The sequence below is a fragment of the Pelophylax lessonae genome (assembly GCF_965119305.1).
Source record: "Pelophylax lessonae genome assembly, chromosome: 9".
In the NCBI taxonomy this organism is placed as follows: Eukaryota; Metazoa; Chordata; class Amphibia; order Anura; family Ranidae; genus Pelophylax; species Pelophylax lessonae.
This window is the reverse complement of record NC_138776.1, coordinates 238,284,759-238,305,238: the sequence shown is the minus strand read 5'-3', so window position 1 is coordinate 238,305,238 and position 20,480 is coordinate 238,284,759. Positions and strand designations below refer to the sequence as shown.

At 44.3% G+C, this 20,480-nt stretch overlaps 1 protein-coding gene across 1 annotated transcript in view; it reads left to right on the top strand.

Annotated features, from left to right (window-relative positions):
* The window catches only part of LOC309564695 (uncharacterized protein), a gene marked incomplete at both ends in the record, with an annotated part of 53,640 nt that overhangs the window by 20,714 nt on the left and 12,446 nt on the right, over window positions 1-20,480 (top strand). The window contains 2 exons of the mRNA XM_082269360.1: window positions 4,404-4,460; window positions 18,233-18,352. Of these exons, the coding sequence (XP_082125486.1) occupies window positions 4,404-4,460; window positions 18,233-18,352 (177 nt within the window). The remainder of the gene's footprint in view (window positions 1-4,403; window positions 4,461-18,232; window positions 18,353-20,480) is intronic.

Below are 20,480 nucleotides of genomic sequence, written 5' to 3'. Positions count from 1 at the left end.
CCATAGGGACTGCTGATAAACTTGGATCGCCCACTCCTGCACAGCCAGGCACACCGAATCATTACAAGCACATAGAGTCAGAGAACAGTTCGTGACTTTGCTTTTGTTATTTATTTAGGGTTAAAGTGGTTGTAAAGGCACAAGGTTTTTATGCATGAAGGTTGCTATGCATAAAGGTTAAAAATCTTCTGTGTGCGGCAGCTCCCCAGACCCCCTAATACTTACCTGAGCCTCCGCTCGATCCAGTGATGTCCACGAGAGCCTTGTCTCTCTGCGGACTAGCACTCCTGATTGGCTTTTGGCAACAGTGGGAACCACAGCCAGTGAGCCAATCAGGAGACAGAGGGGCCGGGGCCAAACTGCAGCTCCGTGTGTGAATGGACACATAGAGCTGCGGGTCGGAAGAAGCCAGGAACGCCGGAGAGAGACCAAAGAGGAGGATCAGGAATGCTCTATGCAAAACCACTGCACAGGGCAGGTACGTATAACATGTTTGTTATTTTTAGAAAAAAAAAAAAACAGACTTTGGTATCACTTTAATAACTTGGATAAGGACAGGAGGTTATGGGATGCCCACTTGACTTCAGCAAAACTTCAGGGACATCTTCCTATATGCAGTCTATTTACAGTTTCCTTCACTTTCCTCCTCCATAGCACTTGCTTGCTCCAGCTGAATCACTTTAATTTATCTGACAGGCTCCCAGTCAGATTAGCAATGACCCTTTACAGGCAGGAACTCGTAGCCCCCTTTTTTTGTGTAGCACAGTGTCGTAAAACAGCTTGTAACTCTTCCTCTTTGGCCACTGATCCCAGCACCACCTCTTCAGGCACTGCCAACCCACCTGACTACAGCTGCCCCTTTCACTAGCCCTCCAAGCTAACTCTCCACACCAGTCCATCTGACTGACTCTTCACCAGCTCTCCCGACTGACTCTCAAGAGATCTCTCAGGGAAGGATGAAGACTTAAGCACACCACTGTCTTTAGGGAGACTGGCTACATGTGGCAGTATCCGACTGCCCTGCTGGCATGGCCCATGTCTATTTATGGAATGGTCTCAGCCCCGTGCCAGCCTACCTCTGAGGATTGGCTGAGGCGCCATAAATATTCAAGGAAGCTCTTCCTAACCTTTCCTTCTTGAAGATTCTTCAACCTTCTAGACCAGGGGGAAGCACCAGAGAGCTGCCAGAATGAGTCACCCAGTCCTGAACCTTAGTAAACCACGACCCAGATTCCATAGCTTAGGCTTAGCCCTGAGCTAAAATAAATTTTCCTACTCTACTTCTAGGACATACTAGAGGGTGCTACATTAACAAGCTGTATCATTGGGGCATCGGGACTTTGATTTTGAGACTCTTTTTATAGTTCGCTTAGTAGTCTCTCACTTCACGTGGAATGCACAGTGTCAGGTGTCTACTCTGGAAAAAAGTCCTTCCTGTCGAAGTGGTGGTGCACAACATTCTGGGTGAGGTTGGGAAGGTTTGGGGTCTTGAGAGAGACAGGCAGACCGGGCCTGGACAAAGACGTGGAGGACTGTCAGGTCCCTGTAGCTGCTGTCTGTCAGTCTCTGGGTGTCCGGCTTTTCTTTCTGTCCTTTCACATCCCCTAGATTTTTATAAGATCAGATTTTTGAAAAAAGGCTGCATGTATGGGTTAAATGTTCAATCGTTTCTTAGCCTGAGGGTGTGTTTAAGTTGTGGTTAGGTGCTTCTGAGTACCGGTACTGCATGACATCACCAAGAGGCTGGCCAGGAGGCGAGCTGGGAGAGGATCATAGAGAGCAGCTAGGCCTCGAGTGAAACGTGACTGAAGAGGAGGAACCAACCAGTCAGGCAGAGAATCTCAAAAGTAAGCAGAGGGGCATCTACTGATTATTCAGCTAACTCGGGGGGAGGGGTTGGAGGGGAGAGGAGAGGTGAGGTTAAATATTTACCAATGATATTTAAAATACAGGCATACCCTGTTTTACGCACACTCATGAGTACAGACACATCTTGGTCAGCTTGGCATGGCACTACTCCCGGTTTTTAACATTGGCGTCTATAGGAAATCTTGGACAACTTGACATGGCACTGCTGCCGGTTTTTAACATTGGTGTCTATGGGAAATCTCAGTCAGCTTGATATGGCACTGCTTCCTGTCTAATATTGGCATCTATGGGAAATCTTGGTCAGCTTGACATGGAACTGCTCCCTGTCTAACATTGGCATATATAGGAAATATTGGTCATCTTGACTTGGCACTGCTCCCGGTTTTTAATATTGGCAACTGTGGGAAATATTGGTTTTGAAATGACACTGACTTTTTCTTTATACCCAGGGGGTGGTGGGAGGGGGGGGGACGCAGTTTGCCATCTTTGCCCTGGGCACCAGATGACTTTGTCCCGGCACTGGTGCATTCTAATACTAATATTAGCGTATGTCTTGGTTTGTATATTTCTTTCTTTTTTTTTTTTTTATGGCAAAAAAGCCAGTTAGTTTTTTTATGCTAAAGTAAGCTATTTTTGTTTGTTGATATGTTATTTATTCTGTATATATGTAATTATGTTTCTATTTTGTTGTATGTTTGTAAGATTTTTAAGAAACATTACATTATCAAGCTGTATTTTAATAGTCTTACCTTCACTTTCTTCCTATAGCAGCATGTGCAGTGTGCCTAAATATGAACAGTCTAATAGGCACCAAAGTCTGACCATGCTTCATAGTGCACTCAGCAACCTAACACGCCTGGTAAGACATGCCCCATCTGAGCTAAATGTCTGCGTAAGGACACTTTTAATGAAGGTCGGCGGAAAGGCCACGACTAACACCAGTCACGTTGATTCATCAGTAAAGATCACAGTGTGAACTCATCCCCCTTGTAGCTATGGGCTTGTGAGTGGACTCGTGGAGCAGACTCCCCAGTATAGAAGTGGATACTAGGGGAATAAATGATTCATTTGAAGTACTTTTCAGATCTGATTTGTTCCTCCTGCTGCCAGCACAGGAAAGCTTAGCCCCAGTACCCAACCTGTGGATTCTTGTCGGAAGTAGCCTGACTGGTGTTTAACTAATCGCACTCTATAAAATAAGTGAGAATCTGGATGATTAGTCTGTCTTAAGGCACAGTGGTGTGATAATACAATATCCCCTGAAGAAGCCGAAGTGGTCGGCGAAACATGTTGGGACTGTCAACCTAGGAGTTGCATCAATCTTGGACCATGTTTACTATTTTTCAGTATACCATGATGGAGTGATTTATATTTATGTTTCTATATGTTGTGTCTTAAAATATATTTTTAATAAATTAAAAAAAAAAATGTTTAAATCTAAAAAAAAAATGTCTCCAGTTATTGGCACCTAAAATATTCCAGCTCCCACGTGAACACCTTTTTCTGTGTCTTGTATTTTGATAAAGGTGTAGCTGTTACTCATTTTGCTAGCATGCAGCCTGGAGTGTGAAGTAGCACCTGAATGACACACACCGCTTAGCTGAAGGCACTTAAACATCATCTGTCCCTCCTCCAGATCATAGTCCTACAGTCAATATAAAATGATTTGTTCCTGGGAAAACCAGAGATAATCAATGTAATGGACTTTGAAGGTGGGTTGTCATAACTCACAGTTGTAGTGTCTGTATGCGAGACCATTCCCCTTTGTTGCCATAATTACCAACTCTCTCCCGGTCCATCTAGAAGAATTGGGAGTTCCCTCTCACCTTTGTGTTTCAGCATTTACTCTTATTTTTCCATAATACAAAATACATTAGAAAATCAGCAGGGATGGTGAGAATTAATGCGCACAGCAGATGTGCAGACCTGTGAACTGATTGCAGTGATCTCACCAATAGAGTCCCTGAGGTTCTAGTCACACCTGAGCGTATCGTTAAGTGGTGTTTTTTAAGCTTTTTGGCAGCTTTTTTAAAGCATTTTAGAAGTGTATTACAAGTGTTTTACAGCTTCAGGCGTTTTTGTTTAACCAATAAAAAGCACTAGGGGGAGGAGAGTGAGAGGAAATTAGGGGTGGAGAGCTGCTATTTGAGCATTTTATGAGTTTTACAAGCGTTCTTCTGCTCAAGTCAGGCGTTTCTATTAAAAAGAAGCTAATGTACATTTTGAACTTTAGGAGTTTTGCTTCAGGAGACAGAACGCTCAGATGTGAACAGGGGCCATTGAAATAATTGAAACTTTGCTCGTTGGGCGTTTTGGAGATTCAGAGCTGATCGTTTTACAAGCTGAAAATCGCTCAGGTGTGAACAGGGCCTGAGGGCTAGAAGGTGTTTTAACTCTCCAATATCTACCACTAAAATACATTTTGGAAGCACTTTAGGTGTAAATAAATGACAAGTAAGATATTTAGAAAAAAGCATATGTAGAAACTAAAGACTTTTCTGAAGAATATAACTTATATAACATGTATTTTACAGTTGGTCATCTCAGGATCCTTTGCTTTGCGTGCGCGGGCCATACCATCTTACAAGCTGGTAAGTGACATTCAAGCTATTACAAAATAGATTTCAGCATTTAAAGCCAATTTCCATGTCTTAGGAGTGGGGAAGAGTTGAATTTTAAATGGTGTCAGTACAGCCCGAAGCAAAAACAAAATAAAAAAATAAGTGCAGGGCTAGCATGGGTTAAGAAAGTTCAGAAAATGTTCAATCAGTCTTCTACCTGTCAGAATGTTTATACTGTTCTGTTCTGATATAACAGTGTCTATTTATGTAAATAAGCAAAGATCTGGTAAGTTAGGAGATTCTAAACTTATTTCCATAAATCAATAAAAATGCAAGATCGTTTTAAGTAACGCTAAACTGAAGATAAAGATATACAATTCTTTGCAAAAATATATATATTTATTTAATACTTCAGTGCAAAATAAAATGTCAAAAATATAATTGGTGATAAACACAAAGTTTAGAATAAAATGCAATAAAATATATAGTTTGCACAATTGTAACCCTTATTTCACTAGGTACTTGTAAGGTCTTGTAAGTGTTATAGTCCCCATAAATTCTCTATTCTAGCCACGAAGTCTCAAGTGTTTGACAGAGTTTTGGGATCTAAAGTTTTTCACCAGCCTAAGGTCAAAGGGTTAGCTGTGGGAAAATAATGCAATTATATTCTATATACCAAATCTAATAGTGATACAACACTGCCCTCTGGTGATTGCTTAATTTTGGATTCAGGTATTAGTAGAAATTAGATCCTTTATGTGACATAGAAATGATATGATAATGAGATCCCCGCCCACACTTCAGGGGGCTTAAAGTTTTAGTCAGCTAGAGAGAGGGGGGAGAATTGAAGAGATCGTAAGAGGAGTAAGATGCTTTAAAGGCGGCTCTGGGACATTGATGGGTGACATTTGATCCTGAAAGCCAGGGCAGTGTGATATCCCATTCAACATACTCTCCAGAGTTTGGTAAAGTATAAATTCTGTATTGCATTATACATATGGTCCTAATTGATCCATTCTCACACCTAATCTGTTAGCATCAGGATTTGAATTTAAATCATTCTAACTGCAGTATGATTGGTTTAATTCTTTTTATCTTGGAATTTGAAGCTAATTTTGGCTTTAGTAAATGGTTCAGTTATGATGATATTCTTTATTGTAGATTGAATAAATAGAATTTTACTTTACCAAAAATCTGTGGACTTTTGTCCCAGTACATGGTATAACAATTTATATCCATGTAACTTTATTTAAAATATTGCAATTATGAACATCTGTTGGATGAGAGAAGTCACGTGTCAAATCTGTCATATTGGTTGCCATCTTTTATGTCTTCCTGGTAGACTATTAACCTTCCTAGCGGTATTCCCGAGTGTGGCTCGGGGTTACATTTCACTGTCAAAAGCGGTAACCTGAGCCACACTCGCGGTACCGCCAGAAGCATTGCTGGATCCTGGTAGAGGGGTTACTTACCTTGTCACCAGGAGCCAGCGATGTATACGGGCGGTGTGCGGCAAAGGTTCTTCCTCCCGATGCTCTCCGTGCCCGGCTTCCGTCGCACGTAAAAATAAATTCACATTAGATTGCCCCCAAGTGCCCCTTCCTGCAGTTTTACTGTACTTTTTATATATATATATATATATATATATATATATAATATACAGTATGTATACGTATATATATATACATACATACTTTAACTTATTTATAGCCATTTATTATATTATAATATATTATATTATAATTTATGATTTTGTGTTTCAAACTTTATCATACCCGAGATGTTATAAAGAAGAACGCACAGTAAAAAAAAAAATCATATGTAAATAGTTGGTTTGGGCTGCTCATTCTTAAGAATTACATGCAAAATAATTGTACCGCTTTCAGCACCTAAAATCGGAAAGAATCATACCGCCAGGGAGGTTAATCATCTTCTAGAAGTCTTTGGTTATGGTTATCTTATTATTCTGAGATAATATTCTTTGTTTATTTTCTCATATTACCTTTGTGATATATTTTATTGCATTTTATTCTTTTATTCTAAACTTTGTTTTTATCACCAATTATATTTTTGACATTTTATTTTGCACTGAAGATTGATTAAATAAATATATATATTTTTGCACAGAATTGTATATCCTTATCTTTAGTTTAACGTCACTTAAAACGATCTTGCATTTTTATTGATTTATGGAAATAAGTTGAGAATCTCCTAACTCACCAGATCTTTGCTTATTTACATAAATAGACACTGTGATATCAGAACAGTATAAACATTCTGACATACCCAATTAGGGGTTTTTATTTTGCCTGTGGGAGGGACTGGAAAGGTGGTCTTGGAGAGGGCAGCACATCTTCACCGCATTCCGTGAAGCATGTGGGGAGGAATGTTGGGAAGACTGTGCTACACCTGCCCCAGTTACGCCCCCCCCATGGCCGACCTTAAGTCCATGAGAGAGCAGCAAAGCTCCATGGCTGCTGCTATGCGGATGGACTGGCTGCAGTGGCAGATCTCCTGTCTGCTGGGAGCCTTGGCTGCCTCAATGGACCCCCCTGCTAGGGGGCCCCCAGAGCACTTTAGCCCCTCATCTCATCCCAGAGCTCTGCGTCCATTAAGGAGCCCCTGTGGGGACCCTCCAGGCATGCCAGAGCAGCGTCCCTCAGCTGTCTCCGGTGCCCACTCTGGGAGGAATCCCAGCCATAGGCAGAGCTCAGCAGGCAGGAACCATGGCTCTGCAGTCTCTCTGGTCCCTCCTGCTCTGCGGTGGAATCCAGAGAATGCGGCTGCCTCTGCTTCAGATGTCCCCGCTCGTGAGGCAGCCCAGCATGGGATTGTGTCAGCAGCAGGCTCTGGGCAGCAAATCAGGGCGACCAGAAGCTCTCCATCTGTCAGAAGATCTCCTTCCTGGGCTCAGTCACAGGGACATCGCAGTGGGGCCCCTTCATCCGTTGGCGGAAAAAGAAGAAGGTCATTGGTGGCGGCTGTGCGGTCGGGCCCAGTGATGCAGAGGCGCAGGAGCGATGACGAATGGTCGGCACCTGTGGCGGTCGGCATGGCTGTGCCAGACCTTCTCCCGGGGACCCAGCAGGAGTCCTCCAGGTCTGAAGGGGAGCTGTCGAGATCTGAAGACGGTGACACTCCGCGTTGGTCGGCAGCAGTGGTTTCAGGAGTGGCAGCTGAGGGGTCTCATCCTGGTCAGCCTGGTAAGTGCACATCTACTTCTTCTTTTTCTTTAACACGCACACTGTCTGCGGGAGTGGGGTGTGCGGCGGGTCAGGGCTCAGGGGATGGTCCGGGTTTCACAGCCCCCTTGGCGAATGGGGTCTCCTCATCCAGGGCGACGGGCTCGGCGCCTGCTGCACCAGGTAATTCTGCGGCATTTCAGGACTTGCTGTCTGGCCTGCAGGCGTTGGTCCATCGCTTAGACGCAGGTGCCTCTTCTAGTGTGGCACCGGTGGTGGTTTAGGTCTCAGATCAACTGGGGGGTGGTAACACAGCGAGCCAAGTGCAGGCGGTCACTGCTACTGGGTCACATCCTGGGACGGTGCCTGGGGCCGGGGATGCATCCAGGCTTGCCGAAAAGGCCGCCTCGGATATGTCAAAGGAAGTGGGTAAAAGTGCGGACCTGATTCGCTTGGCGGACTCGGCTAAGTGCAAAGTTTATGTTTGTTTTGAGGGTCTGTTAGGGGCATATCTTAAACAAAAGGTGTGGGAGCGTACCTGGCACAGGGACTATGTAGAGATTTGTTGCCCTTGGAGAAATGTAATCTAGATAGGATTCTAAGAAGGAGGATGACGAGAAGAGTCGAAACCGCTTGATTCCGCGGACGTTCAGTAACTAGCTTAAGGCATTCGCCATTTTTTTGAGCGTTGTTGGGGAGAAAGCCCCAGGGAGAATTGTTCTCCTTTGTTCTGTTATCTGAATGCTATCAGTAAGGCCCACAGAGTGTATGGGGGCATGGCATGGCTGTGCTACGATGAACAGTTTTGTCAGTGGAAGGCTATTAGGCTGCTGTTACACTGGGATCATAAGGACATCAGCTTATGGATGACCCTCATGACCTCGGCGTGGGCTCCCACTTTGTTTTTTCCAGGGGGGGGGCGGGAGTCAGACCGCCCCCGGAGAGCCGGACGCAAAAAGGCGGGGCTTTTGCTGGCAATTTAATGAGGGCGCATGTAGATTTGGCACCAGTTGCCGTTTCAAATATGAATGTTCCCACTGTGGGGAACCCCACCCCCTCTCTCGCTGTTTCAAAGCAGGTAAGACCCGTTCCGGCGACACTACGGGGAAAAGACAAGACTCCAGGGAGGGTGGACAGGATGTCCCCCTTTCTAAGTAGATATTCTGACCGGCAGGCTGCCCGGTTGTTGGAGGTGGGTTTCTCGGAGGGCTTTGTTATTCCTTGCTCTCTTACCCAGATCCTGCCTCTGGCTGACAAGTCAGCTCAGTTGCACTCTGAGGTGTTTTCGGAAAAACTCATTAAGGAGGTGTCTTTGGGGCGTATGAGCGGCCCCTTTTCTAATCCTCCCCTCAAGAATTTAGTTTTCTCGCCGTTGGGTGTTGTTCCGAAGAAGGAACCCAGTAAGTTCCGCTTGATACACCATCTGTCGTTCCTGAAAGGCGGGTCTGTTTACAATTCTATTGACCCTGAGGCATGTGTGGTGTCGTATACCTCCTTTGATGTGGCTATTTTTTGGGTGCAGCATTACGGCAGGGGCTCCCTCATGGCCAAGAAGGACATTGAGTCGGCCTTTCGGCTGTTGCCGGTTCCCCCGTGTAGTTTTCATCTTTTGGGTTGTAAATGGGCTGGAGCCTTTTACGTTGATCGCTGACTCCCTATGGGTTGTTCCGTATCTTGCACGCTTTTCGAGACCTTTAGCTCTTTTTTCGAATGGGTGGTACTGGACGTGGCGGGTGCCAATTTGGTCATCCATTATTTGGACAACTTTCTGTGCATTGGTCCTCCTGTGTCCACGTTGTGTGGTGTGCTGTTGGCAACTGTGCAGCACATCGCAGAGCGTTTCAGCATCCCTCTTGCGACCGATAAGATGGAGGGCCCGACGTCTGTTATTCGGTTTTTGGGGATAGTCATTGATTCGCAGGCGATGGAATGTCAGCTGCCAGACAACAAGCTAGGTGCTCTCAAGGCTGAGGTGTATGGCTAGTGTAAGATCCGGTTGCGAGACTTGCTGGGCAAGCTGAATTTCGCTTGCCGCAGTGTGCCAATGGGCAGGGTCTTCTGCCATCGGCTTTCTGCTGCCACGGCTGCGGTGTGTTCCCCCGGTCATTATACAGTATTAGCTTAACTAAGGAGCACATGGAAGACTTATGGGTATGACACGTTTTTTTGGAAAATTTTAATGGTCTGTCGCTTTGGATGGATGGGCTGGTTAGCAACTGGTTAGCAACTGCGAGCTTGATCTCTACACTGACGCAGCAGGCTCCACTGGGTATGGAGTCATTAATTCGCTTTCTGGGTCTTCTCTGCCAGTGGTTCAGCTACTGCATCATCTTGTTTTGCGTTGTCTGCAACTGAATGTATTTTTGTATTCTGTTCATCTTCCAGGGGTCAAAAATACTTTGGCTGATGCTTTATCCCGTTTTCAGTTGGACAGGTTCTGGGATTTGGTGCCGGGTGCGGAGCAACACGGAGCACCTTGTCCACAGTGGTTATTGCGTTGGGATTGCCTCTGGTTTGATTTGCAATTCCTTGAGTGGGTCCACAAGGTCTGCATACAGCAAGGTCTGGCGTGAGTGGTGGGAGCTGTTACAGTGGGCTGGGGTCGACATGGCCAGTAAGGAGGTTAGAAATGTTTTGATTTACTTCATCTGCTTGAATATTTTACTGAGGGAGTGTCAGTTGCTGCCATTAACCGCAAGTGGTCTGGTTTGGCCTTCCTATTTAAGTTGTGTGGATTGCCAGATTTCACCAAGGAGTTTTTGGTGAAACAGGCCTTGAGAGGTTATCAAAAAGGTTCCCAGAGGCCTGATGGGCACCGGCCAATCCCTTTCGACATCCCGAGAGCCTTATTTGTGCAGACACGTTACATTTGCTCTTCAAGTTATGAAAGTCTCTTGTTCCGTGCGGCCTTTGCATTATCCTTTTATGGGGCTCTTAGGATCAGCGAGTTGGTCAGCCCGGATAAGGCTGCTCCAGGGCTTGCAGGCGTAGAATGTCCGATGTGATGGTTCTTCGGTAGTTCTGTTTATCCACCGATCAAAGATGGATCAACCTGGGAGGGGCGCACATTTGCGGTTGCTCCGAGTGCATGGCTCGCCAATTTGCCTAGTTTCTGTGGTACTTGAGTATTTACAGTTTTGTCCTGAGGGGACTGGTTCTTTTTTCATTCATTCAGAGGGTTCAGCTTTGTCCACTTTTCAATTTGTTTTGGTTCTGCGGTGCTGTCTGACAGCAGTGGGTTTAGAGGCCTGCAGTTATACAGTGGGGATCAAAAGTTTGGGCACCCCAGGTAAAATTTTGTATTAATGTGCATAAAGAAGCCAATGAAAGATGGAAAAATCTCCAAAAGGCATCAAATTACAGATTAGACATTCTTATAATATGTCAACAAAAGTTAGATTTTATTTCCATCATTGACACTTTCAAAATTACAGAAAACAAAAAATGGAGTTTGCAAAAGTTTGGACACCCTGCATAATTTATAGCATGCACTGCCCCCTTTGCAAGGCTGAGACCTGCCAGTGTCATGGATTGTTCTCAATCATCGTCTGGGAAGACCAGGTGATGTCAATCTCAAAGGTTTTAAATGCCCAGACTCATCTGACCTTGCCCCAACAATCAGCACCATGAAAAAAACTGAAAATAGTTGACGCTCACGAAGCTGGAGAAGGCTAAAAGAAGATAGCAAAGTGTTTTCAGATGTCAATATCCTCTGTTCGGAATGTAATTAAGAAATGGCAGTCATTGGAACAGTGGAAGTTAAAGCAAGATCTGGAAGACCAAGAAAAATATCAGACAGAACAGCTCGCAGGATTGTGAGAAAAACAATTCAAAACCCACGTTTGACTGCACGATCCCTCCAGAAAGATCTGGCAGACACTGGAGTTGTGGTACACTATTCCACTATAAAGAGATACTTGTACAAATATGGTCTTCATGGAAGAGTCATCAGAAGAAAACCTCTTCTACGTCCTCACCACAAAAATCAGCGTTTGAACTTTGCAAATGAACATATAGACAAGCCTGATGCATTTTGGAAACAAGTTCTGTGGACAGATGAGGTTAAAATTGAACTTTCTGGCTGGAATGAGCAAAGGTACGTTTGGAGAAGAAGGAGCACAGATTTTAATGAAAAGAACCTCTGTCCAACTGTTAAGCATGGGGGTGAATCAGTCATGCTTTGGGGTTGTATTGCAGCCAGTGGCACAGGGAACATCTCACGAGTAGAAGGAAAGATGGATTCAAGCTAATTTTGGATGGTAACTGGATGCCATCTGTGAAAAAGCTGAAGTTAAAGAGAGGGTGGCTTCTACAAATGGATAATGATCCTAAACACACCTCAAAATCCACGGGGGATTACATCAAGAGGCGTAAACTGAAGGTTTTGCCATGGCCTTCACAATCTCCTGACCTCAACATAATTTAAAATCTATGGATAGACCTTAAAAGAGCAGGGCGTGACAGACAGCCCAGAAATCTCAAAGAACTGGAAGACTTTTGTCAGGAAGAATGGGCAAAGATACCTCAAACAAGAATTGAAAAACACTTGGGTTGCTACAAAAAGCGTTTACAAGCTGTGATACTTGCCAAAGGGGGCAGTACAAGATATTAACTCTGCAGGGTGCCCAAACTTTTGCAGACGCCATTTTTTTGTTTTCTGTAATTTTGAAAGTGTCAATGATGGAAATAAAATCTAACTTTTGTTGACATATTATAAGAATGTCTAATCTGTAATTTGATGCCTTTTGGAGATTTTTCCATATTTCCTTGGCTTCTTTATGCACATTAATACGAATTTTTACCTGGGGTGCCCAAACTTTCGATCCCCACTGTACTTCCCACTCCTTCAGCATCGGAACAGCCACGGAAGCCGCCAGGTGGGGTTTCGACGATTCTGTTTTGCAGCGTATTGGCAGGTGGGAGTCGACTAGGTTCAAACTTTATGTCCGCCCTCACCTGGTTTAACAACACCACTTTTGGTGGGGTTTTTCTGTTGGTCTTTATATATTTTGGTTATATCTTACAGTTGCCAATTTTGGTCATGTGCTATTTTGCTATATTTCTTTTCAGATGCTGCTCGCCTCTTTTAGGTATTGGGTCACTCCTTTGTGTATTGGGGGGCCAGAAGGGCTGATGTCCAGCCTAATGCTCATCAGTTGGGCATCTCCAGGGACGATGAGAGTATCAGGTGGATAGGTATTCTGGGTATGTTGTGGAGCAGGGTGGTCCCGGAAGTTCACAAAGTTTTGCGCTGGGACAGGGCTCCTGACGTCCTAGTTATACACGCTGGCGGAAATGACCTTGGTGTTCGATCATGTCACCCTCTTATTCGGGATGTCAAATTCGATGTCCTTAGGCTGCGGATGGAGTTTCCTGACACGGCGGTGGTTTGGTCAGATATTGTTGGCCGGGTGACTTTGCGTTATGCCAGGTCCGTGGACAAGCTGAACAAGGCTAGAGTCAAGGTTAATAAGGAAGAGGGCAGGTTCATTGTGCGTAACGGTGGTATCGTGGTTAGGCACAGAGGGCTAGAGGTGGATACCTGGCGGTATCTACGCAGTGATGGTGTGTATCTTAACGCAGTGGGCATAGATTTCTGGTCCCTAGGTTTACAGGACGGGGTGCAGAGGGCCTTGAATTTTTGGCAGGGAACAAAGGTGTGAGTTTTCCCACTTTGTGCTGTGGCGGTTGGGGTCTTTGGAGGCGTTAAAAAATCTGCTGTGCCTATCAGTTTAGGGACCCATCTAGGGTATGGAGTCACCTGTGGAATGCCAGTTAATAGTTGTTTAACTGGTAGGTTAAAATTGTGAGGTATCTGCAGAATTTTGAAGTTGTCCCCGAGCCGGTGTGGTGCGACTGGGTACCGTTTAAGTAGTTACGCAGATACAAAGTTGATAATTGATACTTGGTGCCTCCAAAGATCGGCAACCTCATGTTTCTTGTTATTGTATTATTATTTTTGGTTCTTGTTTTAAGGAATGTTTGTTATATTTTGTTTGGTTTTAATAAATGCCCATTACGGCCAAATTTTACTCCAACAATTGTGTTTTGTAATTTTTTCTACAGAGTTGGGGTAAAAGGGGATTGGGTTGGTGAGAGGTTAAGATGAGTTTGAGGATTACATCTGGGGTGCCTTAGTCAGAGCAGTGTCAGGATGTACATGTAAGGCCTCTGCGTTTTAACCTTTATCAGAGTTAGATCCTTTTTACAGCTGAAAAGCTCACCCACTAGTTTTGGGGTTTTTTTTCCAGCCAGAAAACGCCCCTGCCAAAAAACGCTAATGACAGCCTATGTGTGCATGGACACATAGGATAACATGCTGGGGAGTTTACTGGCTGTATAAAAAAATTGCCTGAAGCCAAAAACCACAGCTGTAAAAAGTCCTATGTGCATAAGGCCTAAAAATGTGGCTCTTCAGCATTTATCAGCGTTTTTGGGCCAAAAGCTTTTGTGGGAGTATAGTTTTGCTAAAAAAAAGCTGAAAAACGCAAACGCTAAAAAAACTCTGAATAATGCAAACGCTAAAAAACTCTGAAAAACTCATTAGACAGCTACAGTTTTCTACAGCTAATGCTACTGGCGGTTTTATAAGGTCCAGTTTGCATGAGGCTTAATAATATAACAACAAAAAAGCACAAAGCAATACAGAAATGTAGTCGATTCAGTTTGTAATGTTGAAACTCACCGGGTTTCCTTTAAGAAAAAAAATTAAAAAAGTGGGGGTTTAATGGAAAATAATAGTTATTGGTTTTTACAATCTCGAAAGAACTAAATGGAAACGAGTTCTTTGATGAGACTCAATACCAAAGTTGAGCCACACCTTGTTAACAAAAGAATAGAATTCTGCCAACAGAAAAAGAGGCTTGGGGATGCATTCCTAAAGACTTGCACCATGCTTTCCAAGTGTAATAGTAAAACACGTGGGCATACCTTACCACCTTTTTGAGATGGGAATGAAGAACACATATTGGCACTTTTCCACTGCAAGTACCGGCTCGGCTCCACTCGGCCCTGCTTGGCTCAGTTTGGTTTTCCACTGCATGGTACCGCATGGTACGGTGTTGGAACAGTTCGGTACGGTTTGGTACGGTTTGCTTTTCCACTAAAGTAGTAAGTGGGTGGGATAACAACGATTCTCTGACCAATCAGTGGCTAGTAGTGACAAACAGTCAAGGCTGCATGCAAAGGATTGCGGGATATGGTATAGGTACGGCCCTCTTGGAACCACAACCGAGGTGGTACTGTTTAAGCGAGCCGTACCGTTCAGTTCCATGTAGTGGAAAAGCGCCGCCGTATCGTACCGTACCGAACCGTTACAACACTGTACCATGCGGTACCATGGAGTGGAAAAGCGCAAAAGCGAGCCAAACCATTCGGTTCCAGATGCAGTGGAAAAGCGCCTTTAGAAGCAAAATGTATGTAGGCATAGGACACACCCCTTGCCACGACCCCTTAAAGGAGAATTATACAAAAAAAGGATTAGTTAATCCCGCAAGTGCTTTCTTTTTCCTTTACCACTACTATTCCCTTATACTGGCTTTGGACATTTACAAATGCAGCAATTTAGAAATTGGATGAAACGTTAGCACTGGGAAACACTTTTTGAAAGAGAAATAGTACAATTTATATACAACTATATAGATCAGACCAAAGTGAGGGACAAATGAAGAGGATAGAGGGACTTTGCTTCAAATCAGGGACAGTCCCTTGAAATCAGATTCTCCATCAATGGACTCTGCCAGTCTTGGACTTACACCTGTACAGGTATGCCTGGACAACCATAGTGTTGTTAGAGTGGAGAACTGAGTGTGCATTGTGACCTGTAAATGTTACAGGAGCATTCAGTAAAAGTTCCTAAACTGTCCAAATGCCTGGTCTGAAATTATTCTAAAAGGGTGGCATATCAGTGAAGCAGGGCCTGTAAATGACTCATGGGGTTCAGGAGGAAAGCCACCACAAAAGGTTAATTCGGCAGAAGAGTCGGAGCAGGAGACTAGTTGCCAAGTGTAACCATGAACTGGTGAGAATGTATAGCATCTGGTCAATAAAGCGTGGTATCTATCTGGCACCGGTGACAGGTCCTCCCGTAGTGAGGGGGTCAGTGTTCTGGTTCCCTTCCTAGCGATCGATTCCTCAAAAGCAACTGGGACTGAACCTGCAGTACGGAGACACCACGAACCTAGCCGCATGGTACGGGAGAGTGAAAGAGATAAGTAAGTGCACGCATTAGGTCCACGCTATGTGCACGGCAGGACCCGATTCTGTCACTGGGAGTGAGGTGACAGAGTTACGCTGGACTGGTGGAGAGGGCATGGGCTCAGCAGTGTCCCTCCTAAATGCAACATACATCGAGGAAAGTGTGTAGTGACATGGGACAGGAAATTCACAGAGAAACTCTGTACATTGTACTACTGCACATGGTACATGGTGTACAGCTCATCTCCAAGCCGGGGTATAATTGATTTGGTTTTAAAACAAGAAACCATTTTTTTCTCCCTTGGCTTCTTCACAATAATTACCACTTACGGACCGCCCACCGTGTATTTACGTTGGTACTTTGACGTTAAATACCGAGGTTATGGCAGCAGATTTAACATAAGGGTGGTCCCATCGGTGGATTCGCCGCAGGATCACCTTTATGGGCGGCGGGAGAAGTGCCCCCCCTCCCGCCGGTTCCTGGTCATTTTCAACGCTTACCGGACCCGTCGGTAGCGGGGAAAACGATCCGGGCCGCTGTCCTCTCAGGCAGAAATTCGAGTGAGGGCAAGATTGCCCTCACTCAACTCTATGGCCTTGGAGGACCGGAATGACACCATACGTCGCTTCCTAGCAATGGTTTTAAAGAGCCCATTTTTTTTCATCATGAAAAAAAATTACTTTTTTTTTTTTTTCTTTTTAGTGTAGATGTGAGATCTGAGGTCTTTTTGACCCCAGATATCATATTAAAGAGGTCCTGTCATGCTTATTTCTATTACAAGGGATGTTTACATTCCTTATAATAGGAATAAAAGTGATCCAAAAAATGTTTTTTTAAAAGCACAGTGTTAATAAAAAAATAAAAGATAAAATAAATAGAAAAAAAAAAAAATTAAAGCGCTCCGTCCCCGTTAGCTCGCGTGCAGAAGCGAACACATAAGCAAGTCACGCCCACATATGTAAACGGTGTTCAAACCACGGATGCGAGATATCGCCGTGATCGTTAGAGCGAGAGCAATAATTTGAGCTCCAGTCCTCCTCTGTAAAGCCCCGTACACACGTACCGATTGTCGGCCGTAATTTACGGCCGGCCACCGATCGGCCGATTGTAGGCTTGTTAGTATGATGCTTCCGACAGCGCATTTTCGGCCGAACAGAATCTGTCGTGCAGACTTTAAAATTTTTGTTGTCCGTCACCAGAACGGCCGATTGTTCGCCAGTCAGTACAGATTTCGGCCGACAGACAGCAGATTAGCAAGACTGGGCATGCTCAGAAAAGAAAAAAGACAAGGAAAGTTAACCATCACATGACATCACTTCTGCAGTCGGCTGTTGTTGGCCGACAAAATTCATGTGCAGTCTTTTGCAGTTTTCAACAGACACGACAGCCCTAGACAAAAGACGGCAGATCGTTCGGCCGACGATCGGTACGTGTGTACGGGGCTTAACTCTAAACTGGTAACCTGTAGAAATGTTAAAGTATCGCCTATGGGGATTTTTAAGTACCAATGTTTGTCACCATTCCACGAGCGTGCGCAATTTTGAAGCCTGACATGTTGGGTATCTATTTGCTCGGTGTAACATTATCTTTCAAATTATAGAAAAAAATTGGGCTAACTTTACTGGTTTCTTATTTTTTAATTAAAAAAATAATGTATTTTTTTTTTCCAAAAAATTGCGTTTGTAAGACCGCTGTGCAAATATGGTGTGATAAAACATATTAAAAACAAACTCAATTTTATTCTCCAGGGTCTCTGCTAAAAAAAAATATATATTATGTTTGGGGGTTCTAATGCCTCATTTCCACTGAGTGGTACTGTTTGGTTCGGTTCAGTACGGTACGCAATTTTTGCCGTTTCCATTGTCAAAAGTTATGAATGGTACCCCAATTCCGAACCGTACCGTACCACTTTTTTGGGACCCTTTCGTTGGGGTACCAAGCACATTAGTACCGTACCAATAGGGTGGAGCTACACTGTTGAGGTACTGTTGAGCTGAGGTACGGTTGGCAGTAGAAATGCAAGCCTGATCAAGGTGTACCGTTCCCAACCATACTGAACTGTACCGAACCGGACCGTACCACTCAGTGGAAACAAAGCATTAGTAATTTTCTAGCAAAAAAAAAATTGATTTTAACTTGTAAACAACAAGTGTCAGAAAAAGGCCCGATCCAGAAGTGGTTAAAAAAGACATGGGGAATGATACCACCAAGCAAAGCTGGATGATTAATGACTATGTCCATGGTATCTTTGAACATATTCTTACTTTGGAACTGTACCTAGCCAACAATACGAGAAGTCATTCATTTTTGGGTAGATTACTCCTCTTAAAGTTGAACATTTTTTGTTGAATGATTGATAGTAGGTAGACTTAGTACTGAGAGGTAAAAAATGAAATATCTTACAGTATGTTTTCTCTGCACAGGTCAAGAGCTGCTTCATCTTGCATACCATCAGTTGCTCTATTTCCATTGCTGGGATCGCATTATGCTGTATTGATGATTTTCAAATATATACATGTTCCTTTAGTTGTCTTAATGGAAATGTGAGTAATGAGCACTTTGGCTAACTTTGAAAAACAAACCATGAATGGGGAAATCCACTTGAAATAAGGGCCAGTGCCACAAGTCTTGGGGAAGAATGACATCAATGCTGATTGCATTTTCCAACTTGCCCAATCAATCTGCCACCCAGTTTGGCTGAAAATGACCGAATTAGGTGACTGCCAGGAAAATAAATTAATATCAGCTTTTAAAAACTTTTAAAAAAGTATTTGAGTTCATGTTATTTGTTAACTGATGGATTACCACCTTAAAGTTTATTTAAACCCCTGAACAAAAATGAAACATAGTGAAAATGAAAAATAGTTTATTTAGCTCTGTTGGCTACTTTCATATTTTCCCAATTTTTTTTTTCCTTTACTTTTTTTTACCTGGTGACCCTGCCAGCAACACACTTCCTTTCCTATGGTGACAACACTGACTCACCATCAAATCTTATTTTTGTCAATAAATAGGTGGTGACACTCCCTTCCTCCTTGAGTGCCTGTGGCATGGCCAAAAGCAGGCATGATGAATCAAATGGATGTTGTTTAATGGCCTTTGACTTTTAGTGACTTGTAGTGTTGAACCCTTCCCACTAAGTGATAGCTAAACAGGCATTGTTGGTATCAGCGGCAGCAATATAATCACCCAGCATTGATGACAGTCGCATTACTATTTCAATTTTGCCGGCATTGTTGCTCAGTGGCAGTGAAAATGTACCCCTCCATTGGTGGTAAGTGGCAGGGAAATGTATTCCCTCAGCATTGGTGGTCAGTGGCAGTAAAAGGTAACCCCCCAGCATTTGCAGTCAGAGGCAGTGAAATATACCCCTCCCCCCCCTCTGTGGTTAGTGGCAGTGCCCCCTGCTTTAGTGTTAGTCTTTTACCTGAATGCCCCCTGACAGTACCAGTATCTCTGTGCTGGGTGCTACAGAGAGTTCTAGCAGTTCTAGCTACCCTACAAAGTCCAAGTGTCTTGGGTTCTGAGTCCACGGGACATGGACACTGTGGAATGGGGTCCGAAATCCTATGACTTGTACCGCTACCCCTGAAGGGGGCCGCTTGTATTTTTGAGTTCTCCCTTCTGTGCCTCAACCCCAAGAACATCCTCAGCCCCTCTGGCACACCCGGTTTAGCAAATGTCACAGCAAACACAGTGGTAAAAGGACACCAAGCTGTAGTAAATCAAAAGTATTTTACTAAAAGACTTTTGCAGCAAACAAACAGTAATAACTTTAAATAGGTATTTATCTATGGCAAACTCTTAATATGTACCAGTGTTGTTCACTGAGTCCTTGGCGTAGTAGAAGATATGTGGGAGTCCTTATAGTGGAGATGTAAGGTATCTTCCGCTAGCTCAAAGGCCCTAAAAGATCTCTTTGCGATAACACTCAGTAACATGGGATAATTGGTGTAAAGTGGGCTCTGAGAAGATTAGGTAGAGGTGTCTGCATGCAGTGTCTCTTTTTAGTGTATGTGTTCAAGATTAACTTCTACCAGCTCACCAATTCTGGTGACACCAAGACTCAAGGGAGGGTTGTCCTGGAACAGGCTCTTAAAGGATGTCTGACTGGCAACCTAACGACCCAAGGACCCAATGATGTCCACCCGGATACCTACACGGCCCATGGGTGTCTGCCACAATTAATCTGCATCTAGGGATGTGGCTGGCGGATGGGGTCACCAGACCATGATGGTCTCTACACGTCAAACAAGGTGATGGGAGATAAATCCTTCTCCTGCAGCTGGTGGTGCCTCCCTCTTTCCAGTGTGCCTCGTGGTCCCTTAACCTTGCCTGCCCTCTCCTTTTCCTCCTGGTCTCTCCTCTCTTCCGGTCTTCCCCCCCCCCCTGCTGGGGGCTACAGTCTGCCCTCTGGGGATCGCCATTGGGCTGCTGATCTTTGGGACTACATCTCCCATGACCCTCTGCTCCACCAATAAGAAGAGGAACAAAGCTGCTGGCTGTTGGTTCCACTCCGCCTCCCCTGTGCAGTGTGAGTAGGAGAGGGAGGAGAGAAAAGCCTGCAGTGGCTGCTGTCTCCCCAGGGAAAGATTGGCACCCGCTACAGACTTTTCAGTGAAATCTGGGTCACTTAGCAACTTTGGAACCCGGAACAATTGCAGGTAAGCC